Here is a 17,053-nt window from a genome sequence, read left to right as displayed (position 1 = left end):
AAAAAAAAAAGAAAGAAACATCTCAATGACTGTTGAAATCATAAAATGTCTAACAATAACTTTTTAAAACGTCTTTCATCAGGGCTGGAGAGATAGCTTAGTGGTTAAGAGTACATACTGCCCATCCAGAGGGCCTGAGTTTGGTTCTGATGCCTCTGACCTCCAAAGATGCCTGCCGTTTAAGGCCACTCTGTCTCGATCTCTATCTCACTCTCTCTCTCTCTCACTATGACTTGGTCTCTCTCTACGGCTCTGTCTCTCCCACTCCCTCATTATGTCTTTGTCACTCTCTGACTATATCTCAGTCTCTCACTATGTCTCTGTCTCTCACAATTACACTTAAGATATTTACAAAATAATTTTAAAAGTATTTTATATTAACTTTACCTGGTTTTTCCAAGGGGATTTACATAAATTAAGGGCTATCGTTTCTGCTATCGAGCAAGCTAAAATCTTAGTCCACACTTTTCTTGAAGCTTTTCAAGTTGAAAACAAGTGACACAAGTAACCAAAGTTAACAAGACCCAAATCTCACATTTACCTTACACTTAAATGTAACAGAAAACCCTAAAATGTCAAACACAGAGGCAGACAGACCTCTGAGTTCCAGGCTTGTCAAGGCTACACAGTAGAACTCTGTCTTAAACAACAACAAAATAAAATTACTTAACATTATTAGGATCTTAAGCAAACAAGAAATAATTGTAAACTGGAAAGGCCACTTGAGTAGTCCCTGCGAACATTGATGTATTAATTTAGTTACATAAATCATATACTTAATAAAAATTGAGTCCTAAATGCACAAGTTTGACAATGGAGGCAGAATCTTCATAGGAAAGAGGCTGAGTGAGCCCTCTGATTTCCCAAAGCAGATCTCTGGTTAATTAGAACTACTGCCAAGTAGCCTCAAGAGGGGTGCTATTTCTCTGATATGTACTCCACAAGATGAAGCCTACTTGTAATTCCCCATAGCATAGCTACAAGGTTTTTTAAGATTTGAAACAAAAGAAACTTGAGAGAGCAAAATGGATGGCAAGTGGTACTTACAGGCCAGGAAGGGGCAATGATGCCAAGGGCCTAATAGAGTGAATACTTGTGAGCTATTATTCATGGATAATTTACATCGGTATATTTTTTGTATATTAATACAAGTTCAAATTATATTTGTTACCTTTGTTTACATTATTTGCACATCTATACAAAGTTATTTGTTAGATTATATATGTATGTTATTACCCCTTTTTAGGACATTTTGTAAATTGACACAACTTTTAGGATATATATTTTCATATATATTACTCCTACCTCTGATCAAGATACTTATATATTGTTTACATTTTGAGGTCATTGTCCTCATTTGTCGCACATTTGTTTACAGGTTATTTAATATTCTGACATAAAATTTTAGTCTTTAAGTTATACAGGTATTAATTATTATAGGTCAATAGTTGTTCATGTTTGTTGTATATACGGTCAGATCAATTAGGTTCTTTAGATATATAGAGCCTATATTCTGTCTAGATAGGTAATCTTCAACCACTTCAAGGATCTATGGAACATGGCATTTAAATAACTTAGGGTTCTGTAGACATGAGACATGACTGCTTCTGACAGCACCAATCTATTCCTGAGAAAATGCTGAGCACCAAAGGACACTCCTCTTGGAGCTTGTTTTCTTCTTGGCAAAACTGGTCTTTGGGCAAGGAACTGACAATGCCTCAACCACTAACAAGTTACATGATGTCTGGAAATGGATAAGCAGGACTGTCAAATCTTGCCAAGACAGGATAAGACAGTTTTGAAAAATTTCCTGCCTCTGAGAATGGTCTGTCAGTTACTCTAGGCCTTAGCCAAAGTTGGTTGCTTCAACTTTGTAAAATGAGACTTTGGGTGATTGCTCAGGTAGCTGATTGTCTCTGTCATATATTGTTCGCTTTGGAAGCTGCCTGATTGTACTTCCTGCTTGCTCAAGTAATATTATCTCCCTTCTCAGGCCTTCTATGGGTTTGAAGATTAGATAGTTGTAGTTACTGTCCTCTTATGATCTAGCCAAGCCATTTCCAATACAAGAGTCCTGTTAACTTTACTTTTCTAGATAAGGCTACTCAGGTCTAAGCATACTGTGTTGTGATTAGATAAGCCCCTTCCTTCCAGCACTTAGAAGCCAAGCATGCTGGCACATACCTGGGACCCCAGCACTGGGTAAACAGCTGAAGAAGGAGAAGCACAACTCTGAGGGTGACATGGCTAGTCTGGACTGCATAGAAGAGATCACCCAAGAAGTTGGGAAAGACTTGACAATGGCCTGTATTGTTCGATCTCAGGCAACCATATGGACAGAACACTGTGCACTGAAGTAAGGCGAATTTGTAAGCACAGGAAGATAACCCATTTCTGACATTTGACATCCATGAGTGTGGACTTCTACACACAATGTGTATATAGGCCACACACACACCAAATGGGGGTAGGAAGGAAAATGACATGCCTGAGAGTAAAAACGCTGAGAGTCCACAGTTTAGAACAAACTGTCTACAGACATTTGGACATGATAGAACAACACGCTCCATGACCTACCATTTCTTTCTCCCATCTTTTGCTGTTACGTACATAAAATTCTTCAAAACTCAGCGAACCAAGAGAACCACTTTGATTGGAGAGTATACTGGAGTCCAGATGGCGTCTCTATGAACTCAGTGTGTTGCTATGCCATTACCTAATATTCTTTGATACTTGAGTTTTCAAACAGAAGCTGTGCTTGAGAAGACTTTCAGAATGACGACGAGTCCAAGCAAGACAGGCACAGCATCTTCGTCAACGCCAAACTGGCAGCTGCAGCAGGACCACTGGCATTGTCTTTTCAAATATGAAAATTAATCCTATGCTCTGGTCCACAAATGCATGAAACATCCTGCAGGGAAAACAAAGAATCTTTAAGAATAATACAAAGCATTATGAAAAGAATATACGTTAACTTGAAAATAAACTACCAAACACCAAAATTAGGAAAAGTACAGAGAAGAATCACCCATAATCCCATTGCCCATGCTGAACATGTTAGTTAACCTTATACTGCAATACTAACCAACAAACTATTATTCTTAGTACTTCATAAAACTTTAAAAACTAGGAGTAATAATGGTATCTGCCTCATTATATTGTTGTGAGGATAAAATTATCACTTACAATAGTATTTGACACATAATGACACATAGGAGGAATTCAATGTTACCATTATTCTCAGACTAGAATTCTAAAACAAAATTTAGATTTCAGTGTTTATGTTTTTTCCATGCTCACAATATCTATTCTTTCCCCCTCATTAATATTCTTATATAACTATATGGCCACTTTATATGGTTTGGATAATAATTCATATAAAAAGTTTTAATAAATATTTTAAAATTATTAATTGGCAATATAAAGTTCTGTATCATTCATTTAAATTTTATTTTTTTAAACTGTTATACATCATACTGGAACAAACATTTCGGATTTTTTTCTGGCATTTTTCTGATTGTATCCTTAGGGTAGAACTAATACAGTTTTTTTGAATTATCCAAATGTCAGTAAATACATGATAAATTTTTCTGGTTTTCTACATCACAAACCAGAGGAACGTGAGAAAACTTTAAACTTATGTACAGTCATGTTTAAAACTAAAAGAGAACTCTCAACAGATACAGGCTGTGAGGCCACTGTGAGGAAATGAAACAGGAAACAAGCAAGACATGCCAAGCAAAATCGGAACACCAAAGGATGACAGGAAGCCTCCCCAAGAGATGAGAGCTCCGAAATACATGAAGAGGATTATAGCGTGAAAATGAGAAGAAACAAGCCCACGAAACTGCTGGGGTTGTACTTAAAGAGGGGTAAATATTTCTAAGACAAATGTGAATGTATTTGATCTCCTCAAAGGGCTGAGATGTACAATTCCGAAAATAGCCAATGAAGTCTCATGGATATAAAAACATTTCTTCCAATAAACTGTTTAGGTAAAAACAACAAAGACTCATGGGAAAAGCCACTTAGTACTCTAGAAAATCACAGTTGGTAAATTATGGGGAAAAAAATAAAGTAATGAAGTGATAATGCCTAAGAATTTCTCAAAAATGGAAAACATAAGCCGCTGTCCACTGAGTGCCAAGTAGAATACACTTTTTCTGTTTTCTGAGACAGGCTGGCCTTAAATTGGCTACTACACCAAGGTAGCTTTGAACTTCTGATTTTCCTGAGTCCTGGATTAACCTACAAGTGCCACCACACTGGATTTTCAAAGGTGCGCAGGATCCAAGCCAGGGCTTTTACCTAGGTGAAACCCTAGAACAGGCTCCGCAGCCACCACCAATCACGACACGCTTCCGAATACAAAAGAAGAAACAGTTCTTAGAAACTTGAAGAAAAATTTCTTAATCAAAAAGGGGTGTGTATCAGACTGGTAATGAGACTCATCAAAAATGCAAAATGTTAAAAGGTAAATATAAATCAGGAACTGTACCTCTAGCCAAGCAAACTTTCAATTGTAAATTAAGTCTACAGGTGTCCAAGGACTCCTAAGAGACACTGCCCAGCTGCCTTCCAGGGTGGTTCCAGTAACTCAGCAAAGGGTGGGTGGAGGGAGACAGGGGCCCAGTTGTTCAAGGTCATCCTCTGCTGGACTGAGCTCCCAGGTAGCAAACAACAAACTGAAGAAGCAGCTCTCTCTAGGGACTGATTTACATTAGAAAAAAACAATAATTAACTGGAAAACTTTGCAAAACAGAAACGTTAAGAAAAAAATTTAAACCACAGACTCATCTTCCAGAGATAAGACTAACAGTTCATTGAGGAATTTTTGTTTGTTTTTTGGTCAAGCTGGCCTTGAACTCTGCCTCCGGAGGGGTGGAATTAAAGGTGTGAGCCACCTCCACCAGGTTAGCAGTAAAATTGCAAATTTGGCTCTTTTCCAGTCTCATGCTGCTTTTATCTTGTAGAAAACACATCCCCTTTTACTTAGATCTAAGTTTCCTTTTTACTTTTCAGGCTATTAGTGTGTGTGTGTGTGGAGGGGGAGTAGGCTCTAAACTAAGAAGGCTAAGTTACCACTACCCCCTTGGTTCCTTGACAGGCATGACATTTACGCATGTCAGTCAGGGGTCAGGCAGGTTTTAAGTTACGCCATGGGCTCCCATTTAACCCACACAGCAGTAATAACGGGAAAACAGCTTCTGGGGTAGAAAGCATGTCAGATCGCATGTGGCAGCCTAGCGCGGCTAAACGTAAACAAAGCTCCCCACTTTGGTCTTCACTCACATAAAGAGAACCGCCCTAAGTTTCCTCACGCCTGAGAGCTGTCAATCACGGACTCTGTCCCTGTCTTTACTGGTCGCGGACTGTGGGTGGGGAGCCCGTCGGTGGCTCCGACGACATCAATCGACTTCAGTCGGTAAGCAATTTCATTTATTAGGGGCGTGTGCCATCTTACCTGTGGAACGGACGGACCTGGCTTTAGTCACCCTCCGAGTCCGGCTCAAGCGTTTCACGCTGCACTCCGCCGCCCACAGCCCGTTACAGCCAAGCTGCTCGGGAACCGGGCCGCCTCAGCTACCGGGACTGCGAGCCTCCCGCATGCGCAGGGACAGCCGGGCGGACCCGCAGCGCGCCCCGCACGCCGCGACACCCTGACACTCCCGCCAAAAGACGTCCTCCCTTCTACCGGGGAGACGCGAACCCACAGCGAGCTCCGCCGGTGCGCGGCGCCCGCCTTCCCCAGACGCTCATTGGCTACAGCTCCTGCCACTCAGTGCCCGGACGCCACACGCGCGTCCCGTGGCCCGGAGGCGCTGTTAGGAGAGCGTCGCTCCCTGATTGGTCAGCGCCGCTTTCGGCGGGTCTCACGCTGCCTGCTGCGGCCAATCGGGCTCTCCGCACTCTAGAGAGCGGCCTCGCTGGAGTGGCGGTGCGGCTCTTCATTCGGTAGGTGCGGGGCTGCCATCTTGTGTGTGGCTGGCAGCGGGCCTGCTGCCCTGGAAGTGTGTGTAGCGGCTGGTTCTAGGAGACCCCGCGCGGGGACCGGACTGTTGGGAGTGATGGATGGGGAGACCTCCTTAGCAGGGGCTCTGCTCTGCCGCAGCCTCCTCCCCGGGTTTGAGTGGCGGCGGCGGCGAGCCCAGGCTTTGGCTTGCTGCTCTTTAGAGACGTTCATGCCTTAACCTTGGTTCCGGGGTTTGCGAGAATTCTCTCGGCAGCGTTTGCTGCGGGAAGATTTCCGCCATCGATCTATCCCTCTCCTGATTGAAGGAGGTTGACTGCGGGATTCGGAACGGAAAAAGCCGGTCATGGAAGGGTGCGGGAGACGTCTCAGCAATTGATCCCCGGGGCGATAGAGAACCCCTCTTTTTTTTTGTCAATTGCCAGGGACCGACTGCTGAACTATTTATTGCCCTTCACGAGAGTTCGTGGGAGTAGCCCTTTAGACTATGGTCACATCCCTTGGTTTCAGTGGCATCAGGTTGTGGGAGAGTTTTATTCGTAAGTGTACGGCCAACATTCTTTCAGTGGCTCAAAACGAAACAGAAACTGTTGGTCTGCAGAAACGGGAAGTGAGGGGAGAATTTCACTAATTTTTTTGTTGTGAAACAAAACTCATATACTCCAGATTCGATTCAAGCTAGGTATGTAGCGAGGCTGGCTCTGAACTGATCCTTCTGCCGCCACTGCCCAAGTTACGGGTTTACAGGATCGCTTCACCGCAGAACCTGTTCTTGTTTCAAGTGCGTTGAAAGTTTATTGTAAATTCCTCTTTACACATTTTTTTTATTTTACAAACTATCATAAGAAAGCTTGCAAATAAATAAATAAAAATAATAAATAAAAATATCACACCAAAGTTAACCGAACTTCAACTCGGTACAATTCAATGAACTTAAATACAACCATAACTGGCTTTCAGAAACGGAGTGGAGAAGTTTCACCTTGAATTTACACATATTGAATATGTGATAATGCACTTAGCCACAACCAAAACCAAAATATATACACGACAGAGTCGTAAATTTCTGGGTCTGCCATTGGTTTCATCGTAGAAGACTATTATTTTTTTTTTAAGGAAAATGTTTAAGTTTGCAGTGTTCCTGGGAAGAGCAGGACACTACCCTTTCCTCTTAGATTCTTCTGCTCTTGAAAAAAATTTGACTCCCGCCTCCTCCCCCTTGTTGTATCTCTCCTGGAAGAGACTGCCAGATCTGAAAATCTAGCCAGTTAGAAATATTTTGTGATTAATTTCGCAGCTCTGATACACTGAGAAGCTGAGACTTTCCTCAGCTCCTTCACTTTGGTTTTTAGTTATTCAAGGTTACCTGGTGGTTCGGCTGAGTCAACAGGGCAGGGGAGGGTGTCTTTTGTGACAGAAATAATCAAACAAAACCCCAAATTTATTAATTTACTTTTCAAAGTTATGAGCCATACTAAATTTTTCTTGGGGAAAAAGAAAAGGTTGAGCACTGGATCTCCCATCAACATCCTAGCTCTGGCTTTGTATCCCTCTAGTTACTGGGGATTAAGTGGGACTTTGTTGTCCTTGTTGCTTTATTTTTCTTACAGGATAGAGGCCCCCTTTCCTGGTTGTCCTTTAACTCTGTGTTCACAATCTCATCTGTTCCTGTTACTTAAACTAACTTTTTAATGCAAATGAGAGCGATATGTCAAATTTTTGCTTAAGCACTAAAAACACATTTCAGATAGTCTTGACAGATCTTGATACAAACATACTTCTTCCCTCGTGTTTTTTGTATTATCCTGATCATTGATGTGGGGAAGTCTTCTGTGTGGTCAGATTTAAAATTAAGTTAATCCTTTTTTACACAATAACTTGACTATAGCTGAAGTTCCTACAATGGCTTTCCTTTTGTCTTTCTGCTCTTTCTCCTTCACTAAATTCAACATTTTATTGGGTGTGACAGTGCAGGTCTCAGTCCTCAAGGTGACTGGGATAGGCAGGTTCCAGTGTTGAGTCTTGTCTAGTCTTTGTAGTGAGACCCTGTCTTAGTAAAACAATTTATATGTCACTATATTCATGACAAGTCCTATAGTCCTTAGCTTGGAATTTAATTAAGATACAGTTTGGCTACTATGATAGAGATACTAAAAAGTAAATGTGGCCTTAGAGGGTGAACTTTCCCACGTAGAAGAATATTAGCTGTGCAGGTCCCCATGGTGCACACAACTGTCAGGGACCCACACTCCCACCCTTCCGACACTCACCACGTGGCTCCCTTTATGAACCGATATGGCTGCTTCGTGTCCTGTGTGTATATACATACCACGTTCCTAATGGAATGATAAAATCTATTTTGTTAGAGGACAAGTATTTGCAAATGCTAATAACCGAATTTTGTGCCTTCATTTATTTCAAGTAATTTTTACATGGTCATGCAAATTCATGTAAGAATTTTATCCCTTTTGGTAGCGTTCATGATGGTTCTCTGGGGCTAGGTGGGTCGAATTTGTCCCCCTCAGAAATCATGTGTATGGCCCCTTATTTATCTGTGGACATAGAGCTTTCTTTGCTTTTCATTTATTTGTGTTTGCAGCAGTAGTTCCCAATACTAGCAAGTACATTCCTTTGGAAGTAATTGCTGCTGTTACTTGATCAGGTCTGGCTGCTCCCCACTGCTCCTCAGTGATTCAGGAAAGACAGATATCAAAGAGGATGGGAAACTGCCACCAGCAAAGACCTCTTAGAGAAGAATTTGGGTGCAAAGAGCTTTACTAGAGAGGTAGGGGAGAAGCAAGGGTCAGGAAGTCTTCTTGATGAGTAGGTTCTCTATCACCCAGAGCCTGGGTTTTGTTTTTTCTTCTACTGGATTAGCCTTGAGGCATCAATCACCTCTTGTCTTCTTAGGCCAATTTTTGTAGTTTTTCAGGTGATTTCTGAGCCAGTTAAAGATGCTTTATTTTTAGTTAGAGAATAAGATTAGCAAATTCATGATCTATTTTTGTGTGATCTTTTACTCTTTTGGCTTTTTGAGGGGCCCGCCACCCAGCTTCCAAGTAAATCAGCATAGAGGCGTATTCTTAGTTATGAATGCCCAGCCTTAGCTTGGCTCGTTGCTAACCAACTTTTCTTAAATTAACCCATCTACCTTTTGCGTCTGGGCTTTTATCCTTCTTAACTTCTGTATACCTTTCTCTACTTCTTTCTCCGTGGCTGGCTGGGCACTAATGTCTTCTTCACTTCTCATTCTCCCTCCTCCCAGAGTTCTCCTCTATACTCTCAGCCTGGCAACCCCGCCCATCCTTGCTCCTGCCTCACTATTGGCCATTTGGCTCTTTCTTAAACCATGAGGTGTTTTAGACAGGCAGAGAATCACAACTTCACAGAGTTAAACAAATGCAGTGTAAACAAAAGTCACACACCTGAAAATAACATTCCCCAACAATCTATACTTGGTTTATATTTGAGAGTGGGTCTTAGTGTAGTCCAGACTAGGTTGGGACTTGAGAGTGTCTCTGCCTGACACATGCTGGGACTAGGGCCTAACCTAACAAATCAGACAGAATTAGTCAAGTTTTGCTTTATTTAAAATGAAAATAACTAAAGCGAAGCAGGAGAACTTATATATCCTTGGGTTATTGTGCCAGGCTCAGCTCTTAAGGGTTCCTTCAGCTAAGGAAGTTAAGTTAGTTAAGCCAGCTGGGATTCCTTGAGAGGAAATGCCTCTTACTGAAAGTAATGACTAATATCCTGCTTATTAATAAATGTCTGCTTATTTAAAGTATGTCTCAAATCAAAACGTCGGTGGAGAGGCATGATAAAGACTTTCTCAGGTATTACAGTTAGGTGTCCAAATTGAGGCCCAGGAAAGCTATTGTTTGTAACTTGATTTGTGCAGTATCTTACGGCAGACTTGAGTTTATGGTTGACAGCATTGTATTGCAGTGCCAAAACGTAGGACACACTGGTGCAGAAAGTCTGTATATTCATAGTCTTATTTTTTTCTTGAAAGTAAGTATCAATGACAAAACCAAATAGAAAAGAACACAAAGGGATGAGGAAAAACAACTTCTTTAAAAGAAAAAAAACAAGAACTTGTAAAAATTGAAGGACATGGAATCAGTGAAATTATTTTTTTTTAATTTCTAGATAAATAAGTCTGGGATATAAGAAATAAAAGTCCTTAGTAACTGGTTCAGGTGGGTTTGCATCATTTTTCAGGAAGCACCTTTCAAAGATGCATCAACCAAGAAGTCTGTCTTGACCTTTCCTAGGAGAGTCCTGAAGAAATTAAATCCAAGTTTTATGCTCTCCTATAGTTTTATCCTTATGAGAAAATGGAGCTACCAGAATGGTCTATACATTGTGCATTATGGCATGACGTCATGGTGGGTTGAGTCGTGACTTTTTGAAAGGGTTTTTTGGGGTAGCTGTTTTATGTCCAATGAAAACGTGGGTATCTGGAGAAACAGCTTGTGAGGATAAAAAGAGCATTGCACAGCACGGACTAGACTGTTGTTCTAATGTATAGCACAAAGAGCACAGCCTTCGGCTGGGTGAGCATCTGCGCACTGCTGCAGCCATCAGGTCCTGGGGAAGTACATCTGCACATTGAAAGCTCAGCTGGCATTTGATACTGGCAGTGTTTGGTTCTTTGTTTATATTTCTGCTGTTACAGCAGGAGAGAGAGACTGGTATCTTACATCTTAATCTGCATTTCTCTTAATGATGTTCTTCTCTGATGAAGAGATGAAAACCTGTATTTGTTTCTCTGTAGGTATTTATAGCAATTTTGTTTGTCACTACCGCCAAAACTGAAAACAACTCGGGTCGTTGGGCAAATACAGTTTCAAAAGCTCCAACTCATGTGTAAAACTAACACAGGAGCCCTCTTTCAATCAGGAAAATATGTAAATATATAACAAATTATAAGGAAAAATAAAAGTTCATACATTAGATTATATTATGCAAAGATACTATAGAAATGTGGCCTCAAAGGAGATAAAAATGGTAATTTTAAGTATTTCAGCTTAGAGAAATTGTAACGACGGTGAATCTTTTGTTCTTTGATTTGTATGTTTTGTAGCTGAGGCTGGCTGAACTTGATCCTTCTGCCTCTGTCTCCATAACGCTAGAGGTACAGGCGTGAGCCACTGTGTCTAGTCTAAATGAAATCTTTTAAAGACACAGGAATATCAGAAAGAAAGGGATCTTGGAACTAACATAGCTACACCATACAAGAATAACAAATGAGGGCTTATAGAACTCAGGGAAATTTTGAGAAAAACAGGCATTTTTAGTGCCAATTAGAAAATGATAACTACGCATCACAGATGGCACAATAAGAGAGAAAGAAATAAGAACTCAAAGGAGGGCAAAAGCTGGCATGGGTAATACAGACGTTTATTAACCCCAGAGCCTGGGAGGCAGAGGCAGGTGGCTCCTCTGTGAGTTCCTAGCAAGTCAGGGACTACATTCTTAAAAGAAAAGACAGGACAGACGGCCAAATAAAGGGTTTCTCTCATGTAAACTGAAGTCCAGTGGTGGCTGTATAACATTGTATACTTATTGCCAGTAGATTGAAAGGTTAAAAGTGGTTTAAATGGTGAACTTTGTGCTCATTTTTTCATAATGAACCCTGTAAAGCAAAGCATTGGACTACAATGCTGAGTTACAATGTTGAGCTACAATTCCTGAACATTTAACACTAAAGGCTGGCTATGTTGAAAGGTACCCCCAAATCTGGAACTCAGCCCAGAACACTTAACACTGAGATGTAGTCGTAAAATGGTTGGATTTTAAAACTGAACCTTTTTTCAGTTATGGACAAAAATAAAAAAAAAGACAAGTGATTTGGAAAAAATGTCAGGAAATCTGTTTTAGAGGAAATAGAAGTTCTAGACGTGCCCGAGCTGAATATGAGTAGCCATGTCTTGGGAAGATGGATGGATTCAGGTTGTTCTGATGATGAGGTCTTTTCTGGAAGGAACTGCATGAAGTTTATAGATACAGAAAGTCATAAATCAATTTAAATTATTTTATTCTCTGCTAATTCATTACAAATACAACGTAATGTGATTAGATCATATCCATTCCTGCTACCTTCTCCAACTCATCCCAGACTCCATCCCCCTCCAACAGCGTAGGTCTTCCTGCCCCCCCCCTCTTTTCCGCACCAAGTCCTTTAACTACTGCCCGTATACCTATGGGTCTAGGTTACCATCCACTGGCATATGGGCAGATTGCCCTGGGCCGTACCCCTGAGGAAGACTTCCTTTTCCAGCTTCTGTCTACTGTCCTCATGCGCCCCTCCCCTTTTCCATGCTGGATTGCTCATCTGCTGGAACTTGTGCATATCTCGTGGCCACAGCTGCTCTGAGTTCATGAGTGCAATGGTGTCACCATGTCCCAAAGACAGCACTTCATAGCAGTCACCAGACCGCCAATCCTTCCTGCACCGTTCCCTGCCTTTTGAGGGAGGGCACTAAGGGGTGTGGTGCAGAGGTCCCGTTTAGGCCAAGCACAGTCATTTATTCTCTGCACTTGACCACTTGCCAGTCTTTGTACTAACTTCTGTCTACTACGGAAAGAAGCAATGAGGGGTGAGAATTGTACTGGTCTATGGGTATAAGGATAAGTTTGTAGAAGGGAGTTTGATTTCCTTGAGCGAAATAATAGTGGTAGGGCTATGGCCTCCCCTGTCATGGGTTCTTGCTTAGTTTTAAAGTACCAGACATGAAGTGAGACTGAAGTCTAAATAGAAAGTTGTTGGTTAACTCTGTAACATTTGTGCCACTATCGCACTAGTGGACACACCTTCCAGGCCAGATGTTATAGCTCACAGGTTCCACAAGTGGGTAAGACTTAATGACTTTCCCTCCCTCAGCAGCCTATTACACGGCAGCTTCTAGCACATGTAAGCTAGCCACCAGGAAAGAAGTTTGTAAGATTGGGGTTGATTGCCTGATGAACCAACTGTCATCAGATAATTGGAACTTCTAGGGCTAGAGAGATAGCTCAATCAGAAAGTGCTTGCCTTGCAAGCAAGCACCAAGATAGGAATTCAGTCCCCAGAACGCAAGTAAAAAAGCTGGATTTGGTGACTCAGACTTGTAATCCCACTGCTAAGGAGGCAGATATGGTAGGTTCCTGGGGGCCCCCTTGCCAACAAACCTAGCCTACTCATACCCCAAAAGAGCAAAAACAAAAAGGGTATGAAGATGATTTTTTTGAACTAAGAAAATATATCTTTTAAAATGAAACTAAACTCTGAGGTACATAAAGGGAAATAAGGCACACTGAACAAGTCATGAAGACAGCCATTAAAAAAAAAGAAAATGGGACTAGATACACAGATGTGTGTGCACACAGCAAAGAAACAGACAGATGTGTATTATGCTAAGGATTGAACCCAGGGCCTTATATTTTAGGTATGTGCTCTCCTTCAAAGTCACATCATGAATATCTAGGAGTTGATTAAGATACAAGATGAAAGATTTAAGTTACTGAGAAGTAAAACAATATTAGGGCTGATATTTAAACTTCTGTCCATGGAAGCATCCTTTAAATAGAGACAACTCAAGTGTTCACACTAAAAAGGCCTTCAGACTAAAGGTGTCATTGGTACAGTGGTGACCTAGCATGACCAAAACTGTAGGCAATGCTGACCCTCCTCCCCCCATTTAAAAAGCGATCCTATGTGTTAGGAATGTTGACCCATAGTGATCAGCATCAAGTTATAGATTAGGGAAACTTTCAAGACAGTGAAGAAAATTTCCCTTGGGTTTCCAGCAAAAAAAAAGAGGCTAGCAACAGACTTCTCAATAGCAACACTGAGCAAAAAAGCTGTGGTACAACCTGGCTAAAGTGTGAAATCATAAGCCAAGGTTTTTATAACCATGACTCACTGTCGGGGAAATCAGGATAAATCCCAATGTGTTGAAAAAAAGTATTTACATGGTGAAAAATGCAAGCAAAGACAGATGACAAAATGAGGTAAATGTTTGAAGCTAGTGTAAATTAAAACCAGTTTCTGAAAATCTAGGCAACTCATGCTAAGATTTGAAGAGACCTCACAGGAAGAGGAGTCATAATGATAGCTGGATAAAAGAGGTCCCAGCTTCAGTCACAAAGAAGTTCAAATTAAAGCTGTGCTGAAGAGCCAGGTCTGTTGAGGGAGGGCTAGGGAGATGGCTTCATTGGTAATGTGCTTGCTCTGCGAGCGTTAGGACCTAGGTTTGGATGCCAGCCCACATAGAAGCCAGAAAGAGCAGCCTGTTTCTGCAGCTCCAACACTGGAAGGAGTGAGGGACTAGGAAGCGGGGTAGTAGAGATATGGTCCTTGGAGTTAACCAGCCAGCCTAGCCAGTGGGTGAACTCAGAATCCGTGAGCATTCCTATCTCAAAACTTAAGGCATGGAATGATAGAGGAAGACACTAAAACAAACTTCTTGCCTACGTGTCCATGTGCCTACAAATGTTTATACACAATTAAAACTGCTCTTAAGCATTTCTCAACAAAATCTAGGACCAGCTGGTGGGAAAATAGGCACATGGGTACATTGCTTGTAAATGTGGATATATTAACAAAGTATCTTGGGGGGGGGGAATCCTGCTGAATCCAGGAAAATCACATGCATGTATCCTTTAGCACAGGCATTAAACTTTTAGCAATCTCTTCTAGAAACACTGTGAAAATACACTCTCACAGTTCTGGACTGTTGGTCACTGAGCACTGCTGGTACTAGACAGGGTGCCCTGGTCGACAAAAACAGGAAAATACATTTTTTAAAAAAGATTCATTCAAGTGACTTACATGTTAGCAAGTAGGTACTCCAAAAATGACTATCCATATGCTGGAGAGGCTAAGAACCCGGTAGATGTTTGATCTATGGAACTGGATGCCTCTGTCTAATTTGGTGCTCAAGACCTGGAAGATTCTCGGAGGATCTCTGGATTTTGGTTTTGGAAGGCCAAAGGAGCAGGAGTCTGAGCTCTGAAACGCGGTGGTACTCGCAGCAGCAGCAGCAGCAGCAGCGACATCCATATGCACTAGCAAGAAACAAGGCAGTCTGGCCACTACACCTTTTTCTCTGGTCCCTATATTTGGGCCAATTGTTGGAAGGTGCACTCATTCTGAGGGAGAGTTTTTTCCCCTCACCTAGTCCTTTCTAGAAACCTTCACAGAACTGCCCTGAATCGTGTCTCTTAATTGACTCAGTATCTCACCAAATTGACATTTAATATTAACCATCACATTTAATTAAAAAATCAGAAACATTTCAAGTGCTCATTAATAGGAGATTGACTGGATATACTGTTGTGTAGTGCAGCCAAACAATAAATAAAAGGACAGTTTCTAGGTTGGTGGTGCCCTTCCAAATCACCCTCTTTCTCCAGAGAAACAATACATAGAATCCCCTAGAGACAGAAGATGCCAACAATTAAAGAGAGCCTTCTCGGGCTGGAGAGATGGCTCAGCGGTTAAGAGCATTGCCTGCTCTTCCAAAGGTCCTGAGTTCAATTCCCAGCAACCACATGGTGACTCACAACCATCTGTAATGAGATCTGGTGTCCTCTTCTGGCCTGCAGGAATACATGCAGACAGAACACTGTATACATAATGAGTAAATAAATAAATATAAAAAAAAAATAAAGAGAGCCTTCTCTTAAGATAACTTGCTTATATTTTGACCTCAGAATCATTACTATTTACACATTCAGCCACAAAATTAAATAAAATGACAGGATGAAAGAAAAAACCTGAAAACTAAAAGATTTTTACACTTTGGGAGCATCAACACAAAAGGAACTTTCTAGTAGTTTTTGGGCATAGATTTGGACTATACAGTGGTGTGTGGTATGTTTGGCAGTAGAGTTTGGGTGTGTTACTTTTTAGAGAGGTATATTCATTACTAGGTATATTTTGTGTTGCTGAAAGTTGATAATCATTCGAAGCAAGTTCATCAAGTCTATGACTTAAGAAAATTTACACTGGAAAGGCATTTTATACAGATTGAATTAAGTCAAAATGACTTAGAAGAGCACCAAACATAATAGTTGTCCCCCGAGTCAGATGTCTTCTCACGACATTTGTAGCCCCAGCACTGGCAAGGTGGTGGTGGGCAAAGGGAGGCCTTGTGGCCATCCTGGATTACAGACCAAAAACCTGTTGAGACAGAGGGAAGGGTCAGAGAGAAGGTTAGGGGGCAGAGAGGACATGACCAATTATGCTGCAGTTTTATGTTATGCTGGCATTTATTTTTTCATTTTTGTTGTGTCATTTGATCTATACATTGCAACCTAGGATTCTTTTTATGGGTCCAGAGAGTTTTCAAGTAATTTGATTAGTTTATACAAATATTAAGTGGAAGATTTGAGATTCAACCCAGGTCCATGAGACTCTCAGGCCTAAATTACTTTTATTTATTATTATATATTATTGCAGGATAAACATCCACCTTGAAGAACAAAGAACATCAGGAGCTAAGGGTCAGTTTAAACCTGCTTGGACAATGAAGATGTGGACTCCAGATCAGTGGTTTATATATTCTTCATGCAAGAGTAGTGTACTAAAGGAGAGAAGTGTAAGTTTTCCTAATTTCTGATAGGGGATTTTCTTAGAGAGGGTTACTATTGCTTTAATAAAACACCATGACCAACACAACATGGGAAGGAGAGGGTTTATTTGCCTTATTTGGTTTATTCATCATTGAAAGAAGTTAGAACAGCACCTCAAGCGAGGCAGGACCTGATATGGAGGGCATGGATGAGTACTGCTTACTGGCTTGCTCTCATGGCTTGTTCAGTCCACTGTCTTATTGAACCAGGACCACCAGCCCAGGGATGGCCCCCACCCACAGTGGGTTCAGCCCTCCCCGTCAGTTACTAATTTAGAAAATGCCCTCTAGCCAGGTCTTATGGAGGCATTTTCTGAACTGAGGTTTTCTCCTTTCCACTGACCCTGTATGTCAAGTTGACCTAAAACCAGCCAGCACAGTGATGCATACACAACTGTTATTGATGTGGAGATAAATATTACAATGTCCCAAATGGCTGAGTAAAACGTTTGAATTAAAA

At 41.3% G+C, this 17,053-nt stretch overlaps 2 protein-coding genes across 4 annotated transcripts in view; one reads left to right on the top strand and one right to left on the bottom strand.

Moving 5' to 3' along the window:
• The window catches only part of LOC102001641 (histone-lysine N-methyltransferase SETDB2), a 65,782-nt gene extending 60,097 nt beyond the window's left edge, over positions 1-5,685 (bottom strand). Inside the window, exons 1-2 of the mRNA XM_005355416.3 lie at positions 5,465-5,685; positions 2,578-2,911 (exon numbers count right to left, since the gene is read on the bottom strand). Of these exons, the coding sequence (XP_005355473.2) occupies positions 2,578-2,593 (16 nt within the window). The 5' untranslated portion in view covers positions 2,594-2,911; positions 5,465-5,685. The remainder of the gene's footprint in view (positions 1-2,577; positions 2,912-5,464) is intronic.
• A 216-nt stretch (positions 5,686-5,901) lies between these two features.
• Cab39l (calcium binding protein 39 like) overlaps positions 5,902-17,053 on the top strand; it is a 115,969-nt gene continuing 104,817 nt past the window's right edge. For all 3 annotated transcript variants that reach the window (XM_026783239.1, XM_013349237.2, XM_005355413.3), the window contains exons 1-2: positions 5,902-5,955; positions 16,422-16,560. The gene's annotated coding sequence lies outside the window, so the exon portion shown is untranslated. The remainder of the gene's footprint in view (positions 5,956-16,421; positions 16,561-17,053) is intronic.

Source organism: Microtus ochrogaster, chromosome 17, assembly GCF_000317375.1.
Source record: "Microtus ochrogaster isolate Prairie Vole_2 chromosome 17, MicOch1.0, whole genome shotgun sequence".
Classification (NCBI taxonomy): Eukaryota; Metazoa; Chordata; class Mammalia; order Rodentia; family Cricetidae; genus Microtus; species Microtus ochrogaster.
The sequence above is the reverse complement of the archived record's forward strand: the minus strand, read 5'-3'. Positions and strand labels throughout refer to the sequence as shown.